Raw genomic sequence first — 26359 nt, 5'->3', positions numbered from 1 at the left:
TTTTTTTTTTTTTTCCTTATTATTTATTTAAATATGAATTGAAAAATGAAGTTTGTATTTTTCTTATTATATATTTCGTTCTTTTATATAATAAAGGATTAATATATTATTATTATATATATTTATCATATATATATTTATGTTATTTATATATATATATAATATATATATTTATATAACCTTTTTGTTATTTGAAGAGAAACTATATATGCTTGAAGATTATATAAGTATTTATTATTTTATTTTTTAATTTTTTGCCCATAAAATTTTTAAGAACATATATATGTTTTTTTATTATTTATAATTAGGAGAATATATAATTATATATATATGTAAGGATAGAAAATTTTATACCTTAGCAATTCATATTATTTTATATTTTAGTTAGTATTGAGTTAATTACATATTATGAGAAGAAAATATATAGATATGTATTCATGAACTTTTATATAAGTGTCGTATTAAATATATGAATATTTTTGATAATTAGAAGAAATATAGATATTTGTGTTTTTTATTTTTTTTTATATAAGAGGAAGATATATTGTTAATTATATATATATATATATATATATATATATATATGTATATGTAATTATTAAAATTTTATTATATATTTATAATTAATTATCATTTTGTTTTGATAGTACCTAATTTTTCCCTTTAATATTATATATTTTAGTTTATCTTCTTAATCGTCAATATTATGAGTACAAGATGAAAATACCTATACCCAAAGATGATAATTTCATATTAATGTTAGATAAATTAAGTCAGGAAGAGAAGTTTTTTATTCACATATTATCAACATGTGAAGATAAACATTTGTTAGGTCATTTATTTTCATTCGTTGATTGGGTATGGTTAAAATCAGATTTATTAGCATGGGCTCCAGTATTGAATAGATTTGATGACTTATTGAAGAAATATATAATACACAATAAATTAATAATGCAAAAGAAAAGTAACAATAATGGTGATAATGAGAACAGTGATAATATAATAATGAGTGATCGAATACAGAGGATAACGGGATGTACCTTGGAATATAATTACAACAATTATAATGATAATAATAATAATAATGATAATAATAATAATAATAACAATAATAATAATAATAATAACAATAATAATAATAATAATATTAACATTTCGTGTCAGTCACCTTGTGAAAATGGACAAGAAGAATTTATACCTTCTGATTTATTAGTCGAAGAAATATTAAGGTTTACTTATAATATACTAGACAATTGTTTAAATAAAACAAAATATAATTCAATTGAACATTTAATATTACTTTTATGGAGTTTTAATCCTAAATTATCTATTTTATGTGCTGAAATATTAAATATATATTATTTATTTATAAAAAAAACTAAAAAAAATGAAAATAAAATTAATGAAATCGTGAATTTTGTAGGATCTATTATTAATATTCCCATACCAGATCATTTACATCCCTATATAAATAATGATATAGGTAGAATTAATGATAATAATTATATATCTGGTTTAGTTTTATATTATTTACATGACAAAAAAAATGAGCAATATATGAAGAATATATATAACAAAGTAGAAAATAAATATTTCTTAGATTTAATTGATAATAATATTGATGTACAAAAAATTAATATTAATAATATAGATATATCATTTACATCTTTATTTCCAACAAATATAAAATATAATGAAGCACAAAATATATTAAATAATGCCTTTGATTATATTATGAAAAACTATAACATTCCTGAACAGTATATGTATGATTTAAGGCATAAATTAAGAATATATATTGGTTTAATATGTCCTAAATATCGAAGGAAATTATTTAATTTAAGATATTTAATTTTATCAGGTTCTTTGTCTATTACTTCCATAGTGTCACCTCAAATTGTAACTAATAACAGTATATTTTTAGAAGAATTATTATACTTTTTAAAATATCATAAATTTGTACATTTTAATACATTACGTATTATTTTTGATTTATTAATTACATCTATTGAATCACATTTATATTATAAGGTCGTTTCGGATGTATTAGGTTTACGATTACATAGTGGTTTATTCATTAGTATATTTAAATATTATTTAAATTATTTCTTATCTCCATTTACCTTTCAAAAGGATATATGTCCACTATATGTTATGAATGAAAGTGAAAGAGAAGTCTATAGTATAAATGATATAAATGAATATTATATAAGAAAAAGTAATCCTAATATTAAAACTTCATTATATCCTAAGGAAGCTACTGGTCATGCATTTATGAACAACGACAATTCAAATAACAATACTCATAATAACTTAAGTAATAACAATATTATAAATAGTAATAATAATTTAAATTATTATACATTATCAGATAACGACATTTTAATGAGCATTTTTAGAGATTCTATTCCACCACATATGTTGAATACGAATAATACGGAAATCAATTCATTAGTTCAAGCATCTCAACATATAAATAATAATATGAATTATTTTTATCCAGTAAATAGATCTGTTAGTCCATCACAAGAACAATATTTTACACCACGAGCTTATGCTCAAGAGGAAAATCATAATAATTTAAATTTTAATTATAATGGTAGCAATGTAATGAATCAATCTAACATAATGAATGAACAAAATGTCTTCTCATCAGTGCCATTGGAGACATTAGGAACTGTTGAAGCGAATCAAATGCAGAATTTAGTTTCTTCAAATATGTTAAATTCTAATGGAACATCTATTGATATTAATACTTTGAATATGAACGTACAATCAAGTGATGGTTCATCCCTGAACCACATCAACAACAGTAATAGTAATAGTAATAGCAATAGTAACAATAATAATAATAGTAATAACAGTTCTATTTTTACTTTTGGAAGTGTTAATAATCAAGGGGAAAGTGTGAGTGCGATTGATAATATGAACATATTTGATTATATAAATAATACTCCCAACATGATCAATGACAATCATTTGAATATTTTAGATTATATACGTCATAGTCAATCAAATAATAATAACAACAACAACAACAATAATAATAATAATAATAATAATAATAATCACCAAAGTGAAAGTAATATCGAAAAAGATGAAATAAAATATGAGAATTATATCAGTGAAGAAACAATTATTAATAATATAAAGAATTGTAAGAAGAATGGTGAAAATGAATTTCTTAAAGTTACTAAATCATATTTTAAACAATTCCGTAAAAAGAAAAAACAAATTTCTATGATGTTACAATTATTAACTTTATATCATACATGTATTATGGAACCATGTCCTATATTAACAATAGCTCAACAAAACACTTTAAAATTTTTCCCATTATTTTTATTAGATAGTTCTACACATAATTTGCCAATTGTACATTTGTTATTAAGAATCATGGAAACGTTATTAGACTTCACTCCAAATTTTTATTTCACAGTTAAAGATGAAGAAGAGTTATATAAAATATTATTATCACGTTTTCAATATGAATTTTTTATGATGTCAGATAGTTTTTATCATTTGAACAGAAAAGATTATTTAAGATTTTATTTTGAACCATTTAATTATGAACGTTATGATAAAGAATTTATAGAAAGTAATGAGCAAAAAGAAATATATATAAAAAGGAAGCGTGAGGAATATCTTAATATTTTAAATCATATGCAAAATGTTTGTAATGTTAAAAATATGAATAATAGTGATAATATTATGAATGTTTCTGTTAATATGTCTGGTAGTACATGCCCTAATAAAAATAATCAGATAAATAATTCAGCAGATGCTAGTCTAAAAAATGTTATATATAATAATAATAATAATAATATTGATAAAAGTACAGTTGATGATAATATTTGGAATGTTGAATGTTATGATGATAAGAGCATGTTTTCTATAAAAGATAAACCACTAAAAAAACTTTTTGAAACATACAATGTAAATGTAGAAGTAACTGATGAACTGTTATTAAATAGATTTAATTTCTGGATGAAATTATATATATATCAAGAAAGAATGAAAATAATAAAAATGATTATTAAAGCATTAAATTTAGCTCTTAAAGGTTATTCACCAACAGATACTTTATTAGATATATTTACAAATAATTATATATCAGTAAAAATTATTAAATATATATTAAGATTTCCACATAAATTTGGATTATGTTTATATGGATATATATTAGGTTTTATATATGAACATATATATGAAGATCCAACTATATTATCAACATTATTAAAAGAAGGAATATTACATATTATGTTAAATGGTATTGTTGAACAAAATCTAAAAGATGAAACAGTCTTAATATATGTACCATCATTATTATCACTGATGTTTATTCATAGTATTGGAAAATCAACTATGAAGAAAATTAATTATACACCAATATATAATCTTTTTCATTTTGTTATACAAAGAGATTATTTTTTTTTTGATAGATTTGGTGATATTGCAGTATCTGTTGGAAATATAATTAATGAATTAGAAAATTATGGTTTTGTTATGAAAGATTTTTTAATATTCCATATAAAATTATTAAAAAATGTATTATTAAAAGGTCTAAAATTAGGATATTGGAAATGTATAGATTATAATTATATTGAAAAATATGTTGAAAATTCAGTAAAACAATTACAAGATATGCAATTAAAAGATTTAAATTTAAATAGATATAAATATAGAAAAGATAAATTCTTATTAGATAGATTATCCATTTTATGTAGATTTATTTTATCATATATGAAAACATCATGGATTAAAAATTTTATACAATTGAATGGTTTAAAAATTTTAATGAACTTTACAAATCTACCTTGTTTCCCACCAAATTATATACACATTTTTGAGTATCATCCAATATATAGTCTTATTATGAAAATTTATTTATATGCTTCATTTAAAAACTTATATAACCAATTTCTTTATCCCTTATATAATTTTACAAATTTTATTATGTATACGCAATATCTCAATTTTATATTAAGACATAAACTTATATTCGATTTAGGTACAAATATAATAATAGTAAAAAAAGCTGAACTTAGAAATATATTAAAAATGGAAACAAATACAAATAATAAATATAAGAGTAAGTCTTCTAATAGTATTCATAATAATAATGAATCAGTATATATATATAAAGATCTATATAATTATAAAAGTAGTTACAAATACAATGTGGATAATAATAAATATTTTAAGAAAGGAAATTCTTGTGGACCATATATAGATCGTAATAAATTGCTATTAACTAATATTACTCATTTATTTAATATTTTATATTTTCTAATATCAGCATATACAGATGCTAAAGGATTATATGGAAATGAAGAAAAGTTATATGATTCTCCTGAAATATCCAATAGAAAAATTTTAGAAATTTTCTCAGATGTTTTAATTTCTATAGAAAGTGTTTTTGATTTTTTCTTTACACTTTATTTTTATCAAACAAGTGATTTAAATAATACTATTGTTCTACCATTAAAAGATAAAATATGTATACATGAACATGTAAAAAGAACAATTAGAAATAATCAAAATAAATCAGATTATCTCTTATATAATTTATTTGGTTGTAGTCGTTCATTATATTGTTATTCTGTTAATAATCATTTATATGATATCACTAATGAACATAAAAAAATACATTTTATATGTGATGAAGATAATGATGCAAACGATTATAAATTTATTGATAATTTAAAAAAAATTGACAATGATGATAAGGTATATAAAGCCATATATAAATATACTTTTTCTCATGTTATATCAGAATTTACTAAATATCAAAATAAAAATTTTAAAACACCATCTGATATAGCAAATTATAGAAAAACGGAGAAATCTAAATTTAAGAGATATTTTTCGAATTCAGAGGAATCTATAAAACGATCACTAAGGAAGAGCAATACAACAAAGCCTGTTGTTCGTAGCAATATCAAACATTCAAGTAAAAATGTGGGCAGCATTACAAATAATGTCAGCAATAATAATAACAATAATAATAATAATAATAATAATAATAATAATAATAATAATAATAATAATAATAATAATAATAATAACAATAATAATAATAATAACAATAATAATAACAACAACAACAACAACAATAATAATAATAATAATAATAATAAGAATCTTTATTATAATATACAACGCAATATTTTATGTAACACACATGATTCACACAATGTTGTAGATTTTTCTAAATTATATAATATATACAAGGACAAATCCAGAGAATATAAAAATAAATTAAATCATGGAGATAACAAATATAACAAAGCAGATAGATGCGATTACAATGATTATTATATAGATGATAAAAATATTCATATGCACACAAGTTATCCATATGAATCCAAGTATGTTATGTGTGAAAGTTTAAAATCTTTGCTAGTTGTTATTAAAAAATTTTTTATTATGATTAATTTAGCTTGTCATACTAGGCAGCTAAAAATGAAGACAAGCCCTAATTACATATTTTATAACGTTATGCAACAAAAACATATTTTATGTATAATTAGGTGTATAACAAAATGTATGATGAATGTACCTGTTGTTAGTAAACCTATACAAGAAAATACTTACCTAGAAGGAAATAATATTTATCATATTTTATCAGATCATATAACACAAGACAAAATTAATTATTTAAATAAATTAAATGATAAAAAACATAAAAGTAATATGCACACTTCAAAAAATGTATGTAAAAATTATATAAGAAGAATGTCACGAGATATGCAAGATAATAATTTAATAAAAAATGAAAGTGGAAATAATGTCTCAACAAATAATGTTTCCTGTGATATGAGTCATTATAACATGATGGATCAAAATAAGAATAGTTCCATTGATCATATGAGTAATAATATTAATGTTAATAATTATATATATCAAACGGAATGTAAGAAAGGAGACAAGTATTTTAATTTATACGATTATTCATATACGCCCTATATGAATTATAATGTAGAAAATATAGAAAGTGGATATCCGGAGACATTTTATATGGAAGATATATTATTTAAAAGATATAATTTCAATTTTTCAAATATAAGTGTAATAACAAATAAGCAAATATATCATAATAAATATTCTAATAAAGAATATTGTGCTAATAAGAATATGAGTCATGTTGAAGAAGAAGCATACGAAGTATCTTTAATGGATTCTATAAATAATTTCAACAACAACGTAAACGTTGACAATAGCAACAACAACAATAATAATAATAATAATAATAATAATGACAAATGTGTTGATAGTTTAAGTGGAGAATTTAATCACATAAATAATTTTAGTAAATATAATAAAACATATCTTTGTAATAATACAGGAAATATTAACGGATTAGAAAACATAAATCTTAACAATTTAATAAATATTTTAAATAATAAAAACAAAACATTAAATGAAAATAATTGTAATAATAAAAATTATGAAGATAAAGAAAAGAACGGATTAAAAAAGAACAAATTTAATGAGAAAAAAATGGAACAAGTTTCTATTCATATACAAGATTATACACCAATAAAAACTATAAAATATATTTCAGAAATAATTAATATATTACATAAATTATTATCTGATAATAAGTTAGAATTTGTGAGTTATTTTTATTTTCTAGATTTACTATACAAAGTAGGAACATTTGATTTTATATTTAATATGTTTAATTATGTTATGAGTGTATATATTTCATTATTATCATTATATTATAAGAAAAAAAAGGAAAATAAACAAAATTGTAGTTCCAAATTTACTAGTTATATACCAATACATATTAGTAGAAATTATACATGTACTAATACATATTTTGTAAGATATTTAATTAGACTTATGTTATATTATGCAGATACTGATGTTAATACAATAAAAACTTATTTACAAATAACAGTTAAATCAATAAATACATTCTTAGATTTTTTTATAAGTTTAATAAATATAGGCAAATTTAATATGATTCTTTTCTGTTCTAAAATGTTACATCCCTTAACAAAAATACATGAACATTTTGAGGGACAACGTGTTGATCCAAATGTAAATAAAAAAGAAAATGATGGGGATAAAAATATGAATACAAATTCGTGTAGTAAACAAACAAATTCGGCAATTAAAGTAAAAGAAAATAATAATAATAATAATAATGATATATCTAATGGGTTTATATCCATACAAAATAATACTAATCCAAATTGTGAAAAAATTAATATGAATTCTGGATTTTCAAATATTTTAAATACACAAAACTTGAATAATACCAATGAATCATTAAACTTTGATAATAAAATAAATGGTGATCAAAATAATTATTGTACATTTGAAAAGGATAATATCAATAATATAAATGAGGTAAAAGATTGTAACACAGAAAGTAGTACTTTTTCTTATAATAATAACTTTTTATTTTCTTTAGATTATTTTGATATACTTAATACTATAAGATCAGTAAAATGTGATATATCAAATAATATATTTATGTGGTTAACATATATTAATAGTACAAGTGTAAAAATTGGTAATTTAGGAAGAAATAATATATACATAAATTTTAGCAATAATATTATTTATAACTTTTTAAAAATCATTTTGAAATTTATTCATCATTCAACTGAAATAGAACCAAAACTCAACGAATTATGGATGAAGGAAAAAAATAAGGAAAAAAAAAATATAGCTAATAAAGATAAAGAAAAAGATGCTTTTAATTATCCAAATGTTAATATAATAGAAGAATGGGGATTAATGGGATTTGATGAAAAAACCATTTATGATTGCCTGAACTATTCAGGTACAACTGATTTAGATAGCACATTGAATTATTTAGATAAGGCTAAAGAAAAAGAATATTTCTCAAATATGAGTATAGATAAAACTATGTCAGAAAAAAAAAAAACTAAGGATAATATGAAATCATCCTATTCAGAGTTTGATGGAAATAGTAGTGATACTTTTTCTAATTCTAGTAATAGAAAAAATGATGATATAGTAATTAGACGTAACATCATGCAATGTCGTGGGTATAATAGTAACTTGAATGATATGACTTCCCACGAGACATTAAATACAAATGGTGTAGCACCTAATATTATTAATAATAATAGTAATAATAGTAATAATAATAATATTAATAATAGTAATAGTAATAGTAATACATTTGATAATTCGTGTAATAATAATATCTATCATTGTAATAACAAAGTGGATGAAGAAAAAGATGAAGATATATTTTATAAAGATGAAAAATACATTTTAGAAAAATTTCCATTCATGTTTGATTTACTCAAAGAAGCACAGGATAATTCAATACATGCACGTATTTATTATTATGATAATATTATGAATCCTAATAATAAAAGAGATATGATATTTTATATACAATATTATTTGAAATCATTAAGAAAAAATATATTTAATTCTTATGAAAAAAAGAATTATATAAAAACTTTTTGGAATGAAGAAAAATATCTTTTATTAAAACAATATATATATAAATATATTTTTAATATGCTTATAAATATTATGCTTACTATTCCATATAATGAATTATCATTTATGAACCTATATCTTAGTTTCCTAGTTATAGATATTGATAAAAAAACAGTTAAATTGTTTTTAGATCAATATAAAAAAACTATACATGATAAAAATAGTAATAAAAGTAGAATATTTAATCATCAAGATGTAAAAATAATTATATTATATTATTTTATAGAAAATATTTCTAAAAAAATTAAAACATTGAAAAATGATGAAGGTATACCTTATGAACCTTTCTATCATTGCCATCATATGTTTATGAATTTACATAAAAAAAAAAATAAAGGACTTAAAAATTCAGATTCGAATATAAAACAGGATAAAAAAAAAGATAATAAAAATATTATACGAAATAAATTACCAGATTCAGGAAATATACAAAATATATATAATTCTAATCACCCCAATACATCATCAAATAATAATATAGGTAATAATATAATTACTTCAACATCCCCAAATATTACACTCAATATTAATACAAGATCAAATGATAATATATTTAATAATAATAATAATATTATATCTGTTAATGAAATAAATCCTTCCACAAATATACATGTAAATAATAATAATAATAATATAAATAATTTAAGTATTGTCGATACAAATAATAATATGCGTAATATAAATCATCTAAATAATAATCGAAATAGAGCAAGTAATGCTATAGGAAATAATATTTTATTAAATTACCCATTAAATAATTTGGATAATAGTTATCATAGTGATGATAATCCATTGAACTATTATCAAGGTAATAATTCAAACCTATTGGATGATAAAAATGAAAATAAAAATAATAAAGATTATCAAAACAAAAAGATATTAACTAATTCTCCTGATATCATAAATAATGATTTAAATGATGAAAACAATTGTATATATGGAACAAAATATGCAAAAGGAGATATTGATGTTATTTATGAATCACAAAAAGATATGGAAATTTATTCATACCATTTTTGTTTATATATGTTATTTTTTACATTATATAATGTACTTCATAAATATAATATAGCAAAGAATTTAATTTTAAATATGGATAGAAACATACTCGATTATTGTATTTTCTTTATACAAAAATTTAATATTTCATATATAAAATGTATAGAAAATAATGTTAACTATTTTTTAGCACTTGATAAAAATGTAAGAAAAATAGATAATGATGAAGAACATAATAACCAAAAAATGAAGGAACAACATGATGTAGAGCAACGTAGATCTGTATTCTTAAATGATGTGTCATCATGTAATGTCAGTAATGCTGAAAATGTGGATATGAGTTTAAATGAACAAGAACTATTATCAAAGAAAAATCAAGAAAAAAATAAAAGAAAAAGAAAATATAATAAATTATTATCTCAAAGTAAAGGAAATACAAATTATATGGATCCATCTGCTTCTAGTTTAGAGAGTGCTGATAAAATTATGGTATCATCATCTCTGGAAATAGATGGTAATATTAATACTAACAAAATGGTGCACAATAATAATAATGAGCACAATTATATGGGTTGTTGTAATAATTATATGAATGAAGCCTCTTTTAATCTTAATAATGATGCAAATAATATATATAAAATTCATATGAATAATAATATTAATAAAAATTTAAATAACACAAATTGTGATAATCACATAATAACAAATACCAACAATGTAATATCTGATAATGAAATGAAAAAGGAAAAAATAAATATAATGTATAACAAAGGTTTAGTTATAAATAAAAATTTAGAAACTCATAATATGCTTATTCCATATTGGAATTTAGCAGATGTAGATAGTTCAGTATCTATGACAAAAACTCAAACAAATAATAATTTAATGGTAGAAAATGAAGAAAATAAATATATTTCCTTATACTCAAAACCTCCATGTTTTTATGCACCTTTGTTTATGTGCTTGTATAAAATTATTATTAATTATTCCTTATACAATTTTAATGATAAGAATAAGAAAACAATTAAAAAGACTAAAGAAGAAAAGTATAATGAAGATAAAAATATGTTTTTAAATAATTTGAAAATGGAACATTATAGTATGTTAAATAAAAATAATAGTCACATGAATAAATCAGAAAAGGTAGTATTTAATACAAATGAAAGACGAACTAGTGTAACTGTGGGTACAAGTAATTATAATTTACCTAATAATATTAAATTACCTCAAACACATATGGAAAATGTAAGATACGTATCAACAGAAAAGCAGCATAATATTATAAAAATATGTATTGATACATTATATTTTTTCAAAGGATATAATTCACATTTATGTTTAAGTATATTAAGAATTATTGAATATTTGACTACTACATATAATAATGTGGTTTTTTTTATAACCTATTCTCCTCCAAATATTTATAAAAATTTTAAGAAAGTTTTTCAAATAGAAGAACAAATGCGACAAATTAATAAAACAAAGAATCTAAATAAAAATGATGATAATAAAAACAGTTTAGAAAAGTCTTATACAAATAATAATATAATAATTAATTCATCAAGAAATATGGCAAAGGAAGAACTGATAAGTAATAACAACATAAATGTCAAGAAAGAAATTCATAAAAATAATAATAATAATAATGACAATCACAATAATACCAATTTTAATGATCCTGCATTTTATTCACTTGATGGTTTCAAGGGAGAAAGTTCCATTTTTTATGAACAGAAATTATCTTATTTTGATTTAAATGATTTAATATTAAATAATATGAGTAGAAATAGTTTAGGTATATTATTAACCATGTCAAAACAAGTTAAGTTTAAAGATATGCTAATAATATTAATAAGTATATTACTTCAGTGCTTTACCGATAATTATGTTATAGCTAATAGAATGGAATCTAATTTAAAATCATATTTTGCATCTCATGGTATACCTGTTAAGTGTTTTATGAAAAAGGATGATTTACAAGTAATTGAAAACGCTAAATTCTCTAATGCTTTAGGTGTATCATTAAGTGAATTAAATCAAGCATTATATCCATTCATATTTAAAAACCCACAAATTTATGAGGATATATTAAGTTGTTTATGTTTTTTCCCAAATTTAAAATATGTTAAGAAAAGTGAAACAAACGATTTAGAAAAATTTGGTATTAATACGAATGTCGATGATACATACAAAATTTTAGAAGAAAAAAAAAAAAAAGTTGATCCTATTATCCAAGTAAATACAGATAAAAAGAAAGGTTCAAATTTTAAATTGAACACAAATGGTAATATGAATTTTGATATGAATATAGAATATAATAATATAAACAATTTTAGTAATAATATGAATTTGGAAGATTTTACTAAAATAGATTTATTAAACAATGAAACAGAAAAAATAAAAGAAACAAATAAAAATCATGAAAATATGAATGGCATATATAATAATAATAATAATAATAATATATCAAATAATAATTATTACTTAAATACTTTACCAATACCAGAACATATAAAATCCATTTATATGTTATCTGAAGTAGCTTTTAGTCCAAGATGTTTAAGAAAATATCATGTCAAAAATAATTTTTATAATTTTTATATTCTAGCAACATTATTAGATTTTCTGAATTTGTTTACTATTATACAGAGTAAAACTCGACTAGCTAAATTAAATGGAAAAGAAGAAAAACAGAAATTTAATAAAACATTAATGGAAATATATGGTACTGATGCAGATTTTGATAATGAATTAGAATATAAAGTTATGTATCCTTTTGCTTTAACAGCTGATAATATGTTATTTATAATAAACTTACTTTTAAAAACTTATAAACATTTAATAGTATATCTAATTAAAATACCTGCTTCTTTTAATCAGAAAATTATCAAATCATTCTTCCAAAGAGAATATGGTATATATCAATTCAAAGGAAGTATGTTATATGTAGATAATTCATCTTTTCCATATAATGATATAACAATTAGTAAAGAAAGTAGATTAAGTAACATCTCATCGATTTCAAATTATAGTATAACAAGTAAGAATAAAAATAATACAGATATAAATGTAAATAATAATACAAATGATGATTCAGCAATTTATTTATTAACAAAAAATAATAATGAAAATAATAAAAATCAATATCCAATTATGGATTTGTCTAATGTTTTATATAAATTAATTCGTTGTGATTCTATTAATACACATACATATAAACAAATATCAGAATATTATTTACAAAATTATATGCAATATTATTCTCTATTTGATTTATCAAATTTCACTTTTAGAAGTTGTTTATTTCCATTTATATATGAAAAGAAATATATAACTGATATTCATAATATGGATTTGATAGATTATGTTTCTAATATTAATAATTCAAATAATATTGTGTTTACGCCATTTTTAATATTCTTATTCAAGAGAATATTACCACAATTTATTTGTCTCAATTATCCTTCCTTACGTAGCCCATACTCTTTAAATACATTTAAAAAAAACTATCCTAATATGGAAAAATATTATGCCTTAAGAAATAATGAAAATAAAAATTTGACATATCTAAGACATATACTTAATTTTATTCAATTAATTTTTGATATACATAATGCGAATTATGATGTACATAAAAAGGTTGTATTAGAAATAATGCACTTGCTTAAAATTTATTCTAACTTTCAAAAGAAAAAAGATAATGTAAACAAAAATATTAAAGACAATGATCATGTATTTTCTAATGTTATGGATATTTTCACATATGCAGTAAGTTCCCTATTATATAAACTCGTGAATGAGGAACAGAATATTAAAATTGAAAAGCCTTCTATTGTAGAAGATGATCAATGTATAAATAAGAAGAAAAATATATCGGAACAATATCAACTACATCAAAAAGGGAAGAGTAAAAAAAATAAAAAAAATGACGATAGTGATAATAGTGACGAAGACAAGTTTATGGGTAACAATCGTGATAATGATAATAATAATAATAATGATCATAATAATAACAACAATAATAATAATCACAATAATAATAATAATAATAACCACAATAATAATAATAATAACAATAACAACAACAATAATAATAATCACAACAACAATAATAGTAATCACAACAATAATAATAATCATAACAACAATAATAATAATCACAACAATAATAATAATCATAACAACAATAATAATAATCACAACAATAATAATAATAATGAAGATGGGGACGGAGATAATGAAGATAAAAAAAATGATAACAACAAAACATTTTATTATAACAGAGAACAACTTATAATGTTTAGAAACTCTTTATGTAATTTATTAAATAAATTAGATTATTCTAAAGAAGATTTTGCAAATGTAGCCACTTCCATAATTAGATGTCTATCCGTTTTAACATCTGCACCTGTCATGGGATATCCTATAAAAACGAAGAATAATAAATTATTTATGATAAAACTAAATAAACTTAATGAAAAGAAAAATACAAAAATAAAAAAAATAAAAAGGAACAAAAGAAGAAAAAATGTTTCTTATGTTACCTTTTTAAACCCATCATATGTCCGCTTTAGATCGGATTCAAGTAATAATGATTCTGAATGCTCAGATATTCCATATTCAGATGATTCGGATATCTCATATGAAGAACACTTTATTTTTGATAATGGTGAAAGTGATGAAGAAGATGATGATATTCGTTATGAATACGAAGAAGAAATGGATGATGATTATATGGAAGAGGAAGAAATAGTAAATCAGGAAGACGGTGAGGAAGAAGAAGAAGATGATGATGAAGAGGAAGAAGAAGATGAAGAAGAAGAAGATGACGAAGTAGTGGACGGAGAAGACGACGAAGAAGCACAAGATGAAGAAAATGACGATGAGGAAGGAAATAATGAAAACGAAACCTTATTTAATGATGAGTATTATAATCAAACAGATAATGATAATGATAACAATAATAATAGTAATAATAATTTATTAAATGATGAAGCAAATGACGATATGTCTAATGATGATGAGGAAAATGATGTAGAAAGGGATGACGAAGATGTTGAAGTAGATGATGACGAAGAAGTTGAAGTAGATGAAGATGAAGAAGAAGGAGAAGAAATGGATGATGATATGGAAAATGAAGATGATATAGAAGAAGATGATGAAGATGATATAGATGATGACGATGAAGATGAAGATGATATAGAAGATGATGATGAAGCAGACGATGAAGTAGATGATGAAGAAGTTTTAGATGATGAATATGATGAAATTGACATTGAAGATGAGGATGCTGCTGAAAGAAATAGTAATGAAGAAAATAATAATAATAGAAATGTACATGTACATGCTTATTTGGTTCAAGATAGAAATGAAATTGATGAAGATCAGATATATGATAATTCTAACGATTTATTACTTCCTCATGAAATAGATGAAAATGAGGAAATTTTATCGAACATGGATGATAATAATAATAACATTGTATCAAGATTGGATTTGGTTTCGGATAGTAGTAATGATATGGATGAACAAAATGTTCATCGAATTAGAGAAATAGATGAAACAGAAGATGATGAAGAAGATGATGATGGAGAGGATGACGATGAAGATGACGATGAAGATGACGAAGATGATGATGATGATGATGAAGATGATGATGATGAAGATGATGATGATGACGAAGATGATGGAGAAGATGATGAAGAAGATGATGATGAAGAAGATGATGAAGAAGATGAAGATGAAGGAGAAGAAGAATATGAAGATGTAGAAGAAGAAGATGCAGATGAAGAAGAACTTCATATAAATAATAGTACATATAATGTTAATCAAAATGTAGATAATATTAGATCTAATAATAATAATACAGATTTAATAGATAACGAAATAAATGTAAATAATTCTTTATTAAATTGTAATGAAAATCAGCATGAAATATTAGATATCTTATTAGAAGAAGACGGAGCATATAATATTAATGATGATATAGATGAATATAATGATGATTATGTAGACGAAGTGGATAATAATAATAATATCAATAATAATAATAACAACAACAATAATAACAATAATAATATCAATAATAGCAACAATAATAATAATGCAAGTAATAATAACCGTTTTAGTAATATTGTTAATGTACAGACCCAAATTGTAAACAATAATCAAATGAGAAATAGAATGAATGCAACAAATGATATAGGACATATTAATAATTTACAAGAAAATATCAATACAAATCATATGAATTCAGTTTCTCAATATAACATTAATGGTAATATTTCAAATATATCTAATAATACATGTACAGATCATAAATATTCTTCAAACGAAAGAGATGCTTTAGAAAATAATGTAAATAATAGTGTCCCTGTTCATACTGAAAATAGTGCACATGATCATCCTATAAATTCCTCATTATTAGATAATAATAAAAATAAAAATATTTCAAATAATATCAGTTTGATACATAATAATACAATGGAAACGAAAAATAATATTCTTCCTAACACCTTAGCAAGTAACATTCAGAATAATGTAGATATACAAACTAATTTATGTAATAATGTAAATGCAAATAGTTGTTCTAATAATATTTATGAGAAAGATCAAACCAAAAGTGAGAAAAAAGGTACAATTAAAAATAACATCAATTTAGAGAATAAAGAAGAAAATAAGAATGAAAATATTAATAAAAATAATAAAATAAAGAATGAACAAATTAATAATACTAATGTTAATAATATGAGTAATATTGAAAATGATATTAATGATAATATAAAAGTTGATAAAAACAATATTAAAAATAATGATTCATATCATGTCAAAGATAAAAGCATGTTAGAATCATCGGAAAGTACAACAAATGTTAGAAATGTAGATGAAAATAATGTAAGCATTATTGATTTATATTATCATTTTTATGGTTCTAATAATAGGGATATAAATACATTATTAAATGAAAATAATAGTATCTTATATTTGAATGAAACGGGACAAATAAACTCGACACAAATAAAAGAAACCAACAATAAAGTTAATAATAATAATAATAATAATAATAGTAATAGTAATAGTAATAATACAAATGCTGATAATAAAGATTCAAAAAAAACAGATAAATCAAATAATGCAAATAATGCAGAAGAAGTACCAGTAGTATCAAATAATAACAACACTGAAAGTGTAGAAGAATTTAATAATATAACCAATCTTAATATAGAAAATTTAATGGATCAACTATATTCAACTTTATTAAGTACAGATATAAGAGCAAATGATCTTTTAAACAATGAAATTATATCATTGGAAAATAGAGCTAATCGTGTACGAAGAAATAATAATTTTAATAATATTATAGAAGAGAACAGTTATAATATTATAGGTGATAATATAACAGAAAACCGTAATTTATATGATAATCGTTTTAATAGAAATAATAGTGTTCCATATATTCATAGAAATGTAGAAAGATTAAATAATTTCCCTCCATTACCAACATCAAGCAATAATACAAACATGAGAGCAAGTTGGAACAATAGAAATATAAATCGTCCTAATAGCATAACAAATAATACCCTGAACAATATAACAAGTAGTATTAGAAATAATAATTTGAGAAACATATTTAGCAATATTAGAAATAATAATAATGAAAATGTTTTAAATACACATAGAGCTATTAATATTGTTCCATCTATTATAAGAAATGGTATAGTTCAAAATTTATCAGCAATGCAACAAAATAACAATGATTCAAATAATAATAATAATAGTAATAATTTACCCACCAACCAAGTTACAAATAATACAAACGAAAGAACAAACGAAAATAATCATATTCATAATAATAATAATAATATATCACAGAGTGGAGTTACGAATAATGAGCAAATACAAGTTTCAGAATCAAATAAAGATAAAAATCAAATAAAAGATAAAGGTACTAAAATTGAGAAAACAGATATGTTAACTAAAAAATATAACAAAAATCAAGCGCAATTTAATATGGTTGATGCTATTATTGATAATGACAAAGTATTAAAGAGTGCTATTTGTAATACGATGTATAATAGATTATGCAAAACTATACCTAAGGTTCATATTAAATTACCTTTAGAAAATTTAATTGAAGAGAAAAAAAGAATTATTCAAACCTTGAAAAAACAAAAGGAACAAAAACAACTACAAGAAAGTATAAAAGAAAACGATAATAAAAAATCCAATAATGAAGATCAAAATGACTCAGAGGATGTAAACAACAACAAAGATGATCAATATAAAAAAGATAAAAAGGAAAACAAGGACAAAAAATTATCTCGTTGTACTGCTACTACAAATGATAAACAACAAAACATGAATGAAGAAAATGAAATAATTGAGTCCAATGAAAATGATAATATAACAAATGTACAAATAAATTCCAATAACGAACCAGAAAATACTCAATTGAATAATAATAATAATAATAATAATAATAATACAAATAATGGATTTAACCCTAACGAAGGTGATAATGATAGTGATAGTGATGATTATAATGATAACAGTGATAATAATGATAATAATGATAATAATAATGATAATAGTGATAATAATGATAATAATAATGATAATAATAATGATAATAATAATAATAATATTGATGAAGAAAATGAAGAAGATTATAAAAATATTAATTATGACGAATTATTTGATAATATTTTAAATATTGAATCACTTCTTATAATTTGCTGTTCCTTAGGAATAAGTGAATCTCAATTTTTGGAACTCTTAAATGTTGATAGATCATTTCTTTTAGAATTACCATCAAATTTAATTGATGAACTTATAATTCAAAATTTAAAAAATATTACCTTAACAGCTATTAATGAAAAGGCACAGGATAATATAAAAAACAAGAAAACAATATCAATTAAAATGTATAAGAATTATCTGAAATATCAAGAATATAAAAAAGCCCAAGAAAATAATGCATCGAATGAAAACAATACAAATGACCTATCAAATAACACAACAGGTAATAATATAACAAATGATAACAATAATAATAATAATAGTAATAATAATAATAATTTGTCAAGTGCTAATTCTACGACGAATAATTCTGTTACAGAAAATAATGAACGACGTACTAATGAAAATGCAATGGAAAATCTTGATAATAGTACAAATATTCAAAATAATACGAATGATGAAAAGGAACAAAATATTCGTATATATAATAGTATAAAAAAAAGCTATTTAGAAGCTTTACCATCAAGTATTAGATCCGAAATTAAAAAAAGAATTATAGGAAATAGAACTGAAAGAACTGATGTACAAGATGAAACTAATATTTCTTTTATAGATTCCTTAACACCTGAATTAAGAAGAGATGTGTTATCAACAGCTAGTATAAGATTTATAAGAACATTAACTGAAGACATGATAGAAGAAGCTAGGAACCTAAGATTAGTTATATTAAATAATCGTAATAATACTCTAAATGCAAATAATAGAAATAGACAAAATATTTCAAATAATGATGGAGCAAATACTACAAGTACAAATAACAGAAGTGTAAGTGATAGAAATACACAAAATGTGAATAATACAAACAATACAAATAATACAAGCAGTGTAAATAATACGAATAATATAAATAATGCGAACAGCACAAATAATACAAGTAATATAAATAATGCGAACAGCACAAATAATACTAACAATGTGAATAATAATAGCAATATAAATAATGTAAGCAGTACAAATAATATAAGCAATACAAATAATGTAAGCAATACAAATAATGTAAGCAATACAAATAATGTAAGCAATAATAATAATAGTGGTAGTACTAGTAGTAGTAATAATAACAGCAGTAGTAGCAGCAGCAATATAAACGGTTCCAATGTAGCAAATTTAATTAACAATATAAGAAATAATATTCAAGTTAGAATTAGTAATCGTGCTTTGAGAAGTGTATCAAACAATTTAAATAATAATAATGTTAACAATAATAATATAAATATTATAAGTAATATAAACAATATTAATAGTATTAATAATATGAATATTATTAACAATAATAATATGATTGTGAACAATTTTAATAGAAGTAATAGAAATAGTAATAGACTGGTTTTTACTGGAGGTAATCGAAACAGTCTTAATAATAGACGTCGTTTGAATTTACCTCTAAGAAATTCTCTTTCAAATATGCAGAGAAATAATTTTATTAGAATTACATATAATGAAAATAATGCTCCAGTTATTATGATAAACACAGGTCATGAAAATTATGACAGTTTAACAGTTACTCGTTTTATTGATAATATTATGGGTATTAGAACAAATGATTCACTGGCTTCTGGTTTGCCTTTAGGAGATAGTAATAATAGTAGTAATTATAATAGTAACAACAACAACAATAATAATAATAATAATAATAATAATAACAACAATAATAATAGTAATAGTAACAATAATAATAATAATAGTAACAACAACAATAATAATAATGAACAATCAAGATTATTAATTAATAACCAAAATAGAAATGTACATCATAATAATAATGTGGATCATAATTATCATGTTATGAATGATGACAAATATTTAGAAAAAGAAGATGATATGTTATTGAGTAAATATTTAAAAAATTTATTTCCCTCTTTGAATAGATTTAATGCTGATAATTCAAGAACTTCATCATTATATGTATGTGTAGAAGAACCAGTTTCGTTTCAAGCTTTAATTGATATATGTAGATTATTATTTTTAAAGAAAGAAATTAATAAAAAAATAATGTTTACATTATTTTGTAATTTAACATGTTCATATCAAAAAACAAAGATATATACACTACAATTATTTATGAACATTTTATGGTGTGCATCAGCTGATTTACACGCAAAAAAAAATAATCCATCAGTGGTATATTTAAATTCTATAAATTTCCCTCCAAAAATGTTATATTATAATATGAATAAGAAACATTATGGTTTATTTTCAGATAATTATTTTATTACTGCATCTATATCAGCAGAAAGGGTTCTAGAACAAGTACAGTCATTACTCATTACCGTGCCTCATATTTCTTCATTCTTTTGCACATTTTTAATACACCCATCTTATTTTATGCCGAACTGTTTAGATGAAAACATGGTAACTAAAAAAGATGATGGAGGTGAACTTAATATTAATAAGGATCATAATAATTTAATGGATGTTCCATATTATGAAGATAAAATGATAAAGAATGAAAGGACTAATGCAGAGAAGAATAATAATGAAATAAGAAATTATCAAAATAAAGGAGTTGTAGAAGATGTAGAAGAAGAAAAAGAATATGATGATGAAGCTGTCATTTTAGAATATGAATTAAAAAGAAAAAGACCAAAGATGGATGAAAAAAAAAAGAACAAAAATGAAATATTAGATATATATAAAAATAATACTAACATTAATGATAATATGAGCCCACAAGTAGATATATCTAAATATGAATATCCTATAAATATCTTATTCAAACTATTAAATTCATCATTATATTTAACCTCTAAAAAATTAATGAGTCATTTATTATCAGTTATTTATAATTTATTAATTAATTGCGCCAAAGAAAATCATAATTATGCAAATTTTACAAGATGGGTATATGCAGAAAATTTAGAAGAAATAATAAGCATGGAAAATAAAAATAATGAAGAGGAAATAACAAATGATGATGATAATAATAATAATAATAGCAACAGTAATAATAATAAAATATCAAATGATAAGAATAGTACAACTGTTGAAAAAAATGTTGGCTCTACAAATAAAGAAAATACAAATAAAAATAAAGATACAAAACAAAAACAAAATAAAGAAAAAGAAAATTTCCTTTCTTCAACTAAAATTGATAAAGAATTATTATTAAATATAAAACGTTTAAAACCAATAGATGAAGATATAGATAAAAAGGATTTAATTTCTAAACCATATTATTTATTAGAAGTTATATCAAAAGATTCATTACGTAATTTATGTAAATTAATATGTAATTACAAAACAAACTTTTTATGGATTAATAATATGAATAATACATCAAATAATAATAATAATGTAAGTAATAATTTAGAACAAGTACATAAACAAGATATATCATCACTAATACAAATTATGGTTATGTTTTTTTCTCATTATAAATTAAAAGATATAATTATGAGATCTTTTAAACGTCATGCTCATGTATTAATAAAAAGAATTATTTATGATTTAAAAAAAATTGTTCGTTCAATTCACAATAAAACATTCAATATATATTCTGTTGATCATTCTGATAGTTTAGAACAAAAATTAATTGCCTTCTATAGAGTTATTACTATACTATTTAATGCACCCACAATATTAGATGGTCTAACAAATAAAAGTGATACGATTAATTTAAATAATACGAATCATAATATATCAAACGTCGAAGGTGTAAATATACCTGTTCAACAAAATGATCATATTAATAATAATGAGGTACATATAAATAGTAATATATCCAATACAAATGATTGTAATACTACTATAATGAACAATGTAACGAATAATATTGAACATAATATATCATGTGATATAAATGAAAACGAAACAAATAATAAGATGAACCTTGTAAAAAATAATGATATCAACAATGAAACAATCAAAAATGATAATGAGAAACATATTAATAAAACAACAATCGATGGAGAAACCAAATTTGATATATGCGCAGATTTTTTTCTCTCAATTAATATTGATTTATTATGGGAAGAATTTAATAAAACCATGCAAGTTATTAATAATTCATTGATTGATAAAAATTATAAATTTAAAGATAGCTATTATTATAAAGATTTAACCACAACTAAAGATGATTATAAGAAACAAAATAGTAATGATAAATTACAAACGAGTTATATACATAAAACGAATGAAAAAGAAGATAATAGTAGTAATAACAATTTAGTTGATACACAAGACAAAAACAGAGTTACCTTATTTAATACAGATACTTCATCTAACGAATCTTCAGAGCATGGTGATATATATTCAAATGATAGATTATCAAGTAATATACAAAGCGAAGAATTATTAACAAATGTAGAAAATGAAAATAACGATGAAAAGAAAAAAGAAAATGATGATGAACCACCTCCAACCATTTTAAATTATCTCTTACCATTAATGGAAGCTTATTTATTTATTGAAGAAGTTATATTAGTATCACAATATAAATTAAGAAAATTTAAAGATTTAGAAAAAAAAGTAGCCAATTTAAATGTAGAAAGCATCAAAATTAATGAAAAGTTGGCATATGATGATAGCCCATTTTATATAAACATATATAATAAGAAGAAAATGATCAAGAAAAAGAATAAAAAATATAAAAGTACAAAAGATTTATTGGCTGAAATATTTGAGGATTCTCAAATCAATAGTAATTCAACTAATATGAATAAAATTAAAAGAAAAATGTCTACAAATAATTTGATAGAAAAAGAAGAGGAAGAAGAAGGTGATCAAATAAAACATAGCAAATATGACCAAACACAAAAAAACCAAAATGATTATACTGAAGATGATTCAATGAATAATAATGAAGTTGAAAATGAAAATGTAAATGAAAATGAAAAAGATAGTGTTGAAGGACAAGACAAATTGGTAAAAAATAAATTGAAAAAGACAAAATTAAATGAGGATCAAACAAATGATAGTAATAATAATATACAACAGTTAAACAAAAGAGAAGAAATGGCATGTGGTAATCATGATGGACAAGAAAAACAAAACGATAAAGAAAATAAAAATAAAAATAAAAATAAAAACAAAAATAATAATAATAATAATAATAATAATAATGATAGAAATAACGAACAATTTTATTCCAATATCAATCATGACAATGTGGATGAAAATAATTCTAATAGTTTTAATAACAATATATCCAACGAAATATCAAACCATAAAGAAGTACAAGAATATCAAGATAGTGATACATATGATGATGATAATGATGCAGGTGTTGATCAATATAGTAGTTATCATAATGACGGAACAGATGACAAAGATGATGAAGAAGAAAGTGATAACGATGAATATATACAAATTAAATTAGAAGATAATGAAGGAACAATAAGCAGCCGACATAAAAAATTAATAAAATTTGTTTATATCAATAGAAGAGTTATTAATAGCTTAATAAAACAAACACCTATTTTATTACATCATAACTTCAAATCATTAATTAAGTTGACTTCTTCATGTATTAATTTTGAAAATAAAAGACATTATTTAAGAAAAAAATTAAAATATTTAAAATCAGGAATAAGAAGTGATCCAATACGTTTAAGTATAAGAAGAGAAAAGGTATTTACAGATTCATATTATCAATTAAGAAATAAATCTGGTAATGATTTAAAAGGAAAACTTGTAGTAACCTTTAAAAATGAAGAAGGAGTAGATGCAGGTGGATTAACAAGAGAATGGTATTCTATTTTAGCAAAAGAAATATTTAATCCTAATTATGCTTTGTTTTGTAGAGAAGGAAAGAAAAGTGAATTTAATCATCCCAATCCATTGTCATATATAAATCCTGATCATTTACATTTCTTTAAATTTGTTGGAAAGTTTATAGCTAAAGCTATATATGATGGTCAAGTTATTGATGCATATTTTTGTAGATCATTTTATAAACATATGCTTGGTAGAAAAATCTTACCAGCAGATGCAGAATCAGTAGATCCTGAATTTTATAATAGTTTAATACAGATATCAGAATATAAATTAGAAGATTTAAATTTAGAAATTAATTTTAGTACAGAAATTGATGAATTTGGAAAAACAAAAGTTATAGATTTAATACCTAATGGAAGAAATATTCCAGTAACTGATGAAAATAAACATAAATATATTGAACTCTTATGTGAATTAAAAGTAACTAATAGTATAAAAGAACAGTTAGAAGCATTTATGGATGGATTTAAAGAATTAATCCAACCAAAACTAATATCTATTTTTGATGATAAAGAATTAGAACTACTTATTAGTGGTATACCAACAATTGATTTAAATGATTTAAAAGAAAATGTAGAATATCATAATTATACTCCTAATTCTATACAAATTATTTGGTTATGGGATGTATTACAAGAATTTGATGAAAATAAAAAAGCATCATTCTTACAATTTGTTACCGGTACAAGTAGAGTACCATTAGGAGGATTCAAAAATCTTATGGGTATGAGAGGAGCACAAAAAATGATTATTTATAAAGCATATGGAGAAGACCGTTTACCAACAGCACATACATGTTTTAATCAACTTGATTTACCAGAATATTCTTCAAAGGAATTATTAAAAAGTAAGTTAATAAGGGCTATCATGGAAGGAAAAGAAGGATTCGGTTTCATATAAGAAAAAAAAAAAAAAAAAAAAAAAAAAATCTGTTCTATGATAAATATTAATACATATATATATATATATATATATTTTACCATTTTATTATTTTTTTAATTTTTATTTTTACTCTTAAAAATTTACTTCATTCTTTTTACAATCTATATATATTTCGTTTTATTATTTTATTATTTTTTAATATATATTAATATTACATATATTTAATTGCGTGAAGCAAATTTATTATTATTTTCCCAATAACAATATAAAAAAAACGTTTAAACATTTAAAAAATTTTAAATTTAAAAAAAAAAAAAAAAAAAAAAAAATTTAAATGAGGTAATTATAACAAAATGAAAAATTATATACATTTAAAAAAAAAATGAAATAATACTATTGTATGTTAATGTCTACAAAATGAATTATAAATAAAATAGTGCATAAATTATTACAAAAAAAAAAG

The 26359-nt window shown here is 21.5% G+C and overlaps 1 protein-coding gene across 1 annotated transcript; it reads left to right on the top strand.

The window, feature by feature from the left end:
* Positions 1 to 717: 717 nt before the first annotated feature.
* On the top strand, positions 718 to 25914 carry PADL01_0825300 (E3 ubiquitin-protein ligase, putative; the record flags this gene model as incomplete). The annotated part of the gene is made up of 1 exon (XM_028681606.1): positions 718 to 25914. The coding sequence occupies one exon, from the start codon at positions 718 to 720 to the stop codon at positions 25912 to 25914; it is 25197 nt and encodes an 8398-aa protein (XP_028537967.1).
* Between the last annotated feature and the right edge of the window lie 445 nt (positions 25915 to 26359).

The sequence above is a fragment of the Plasmodium sp. gorilla clade G2 genome (genome assembly GCF_900097015.1).
Source record: "Plasmodium sp. gorilla clade G2 genome assembly, chromosome: 8".
NCBI classification, from domain to species: Eukaryota; Apicomplexa; class Aconoidasida; order Haemosporida; family Plasmodiidae; genus Plasmodium; species Plasmodium adleri (nom. inval.).
The sequence above is the reverse complement of the archived record's forward strand: the minus strand, read 5'-3'. Positions and strand labels throughout refer to the sequence as shown.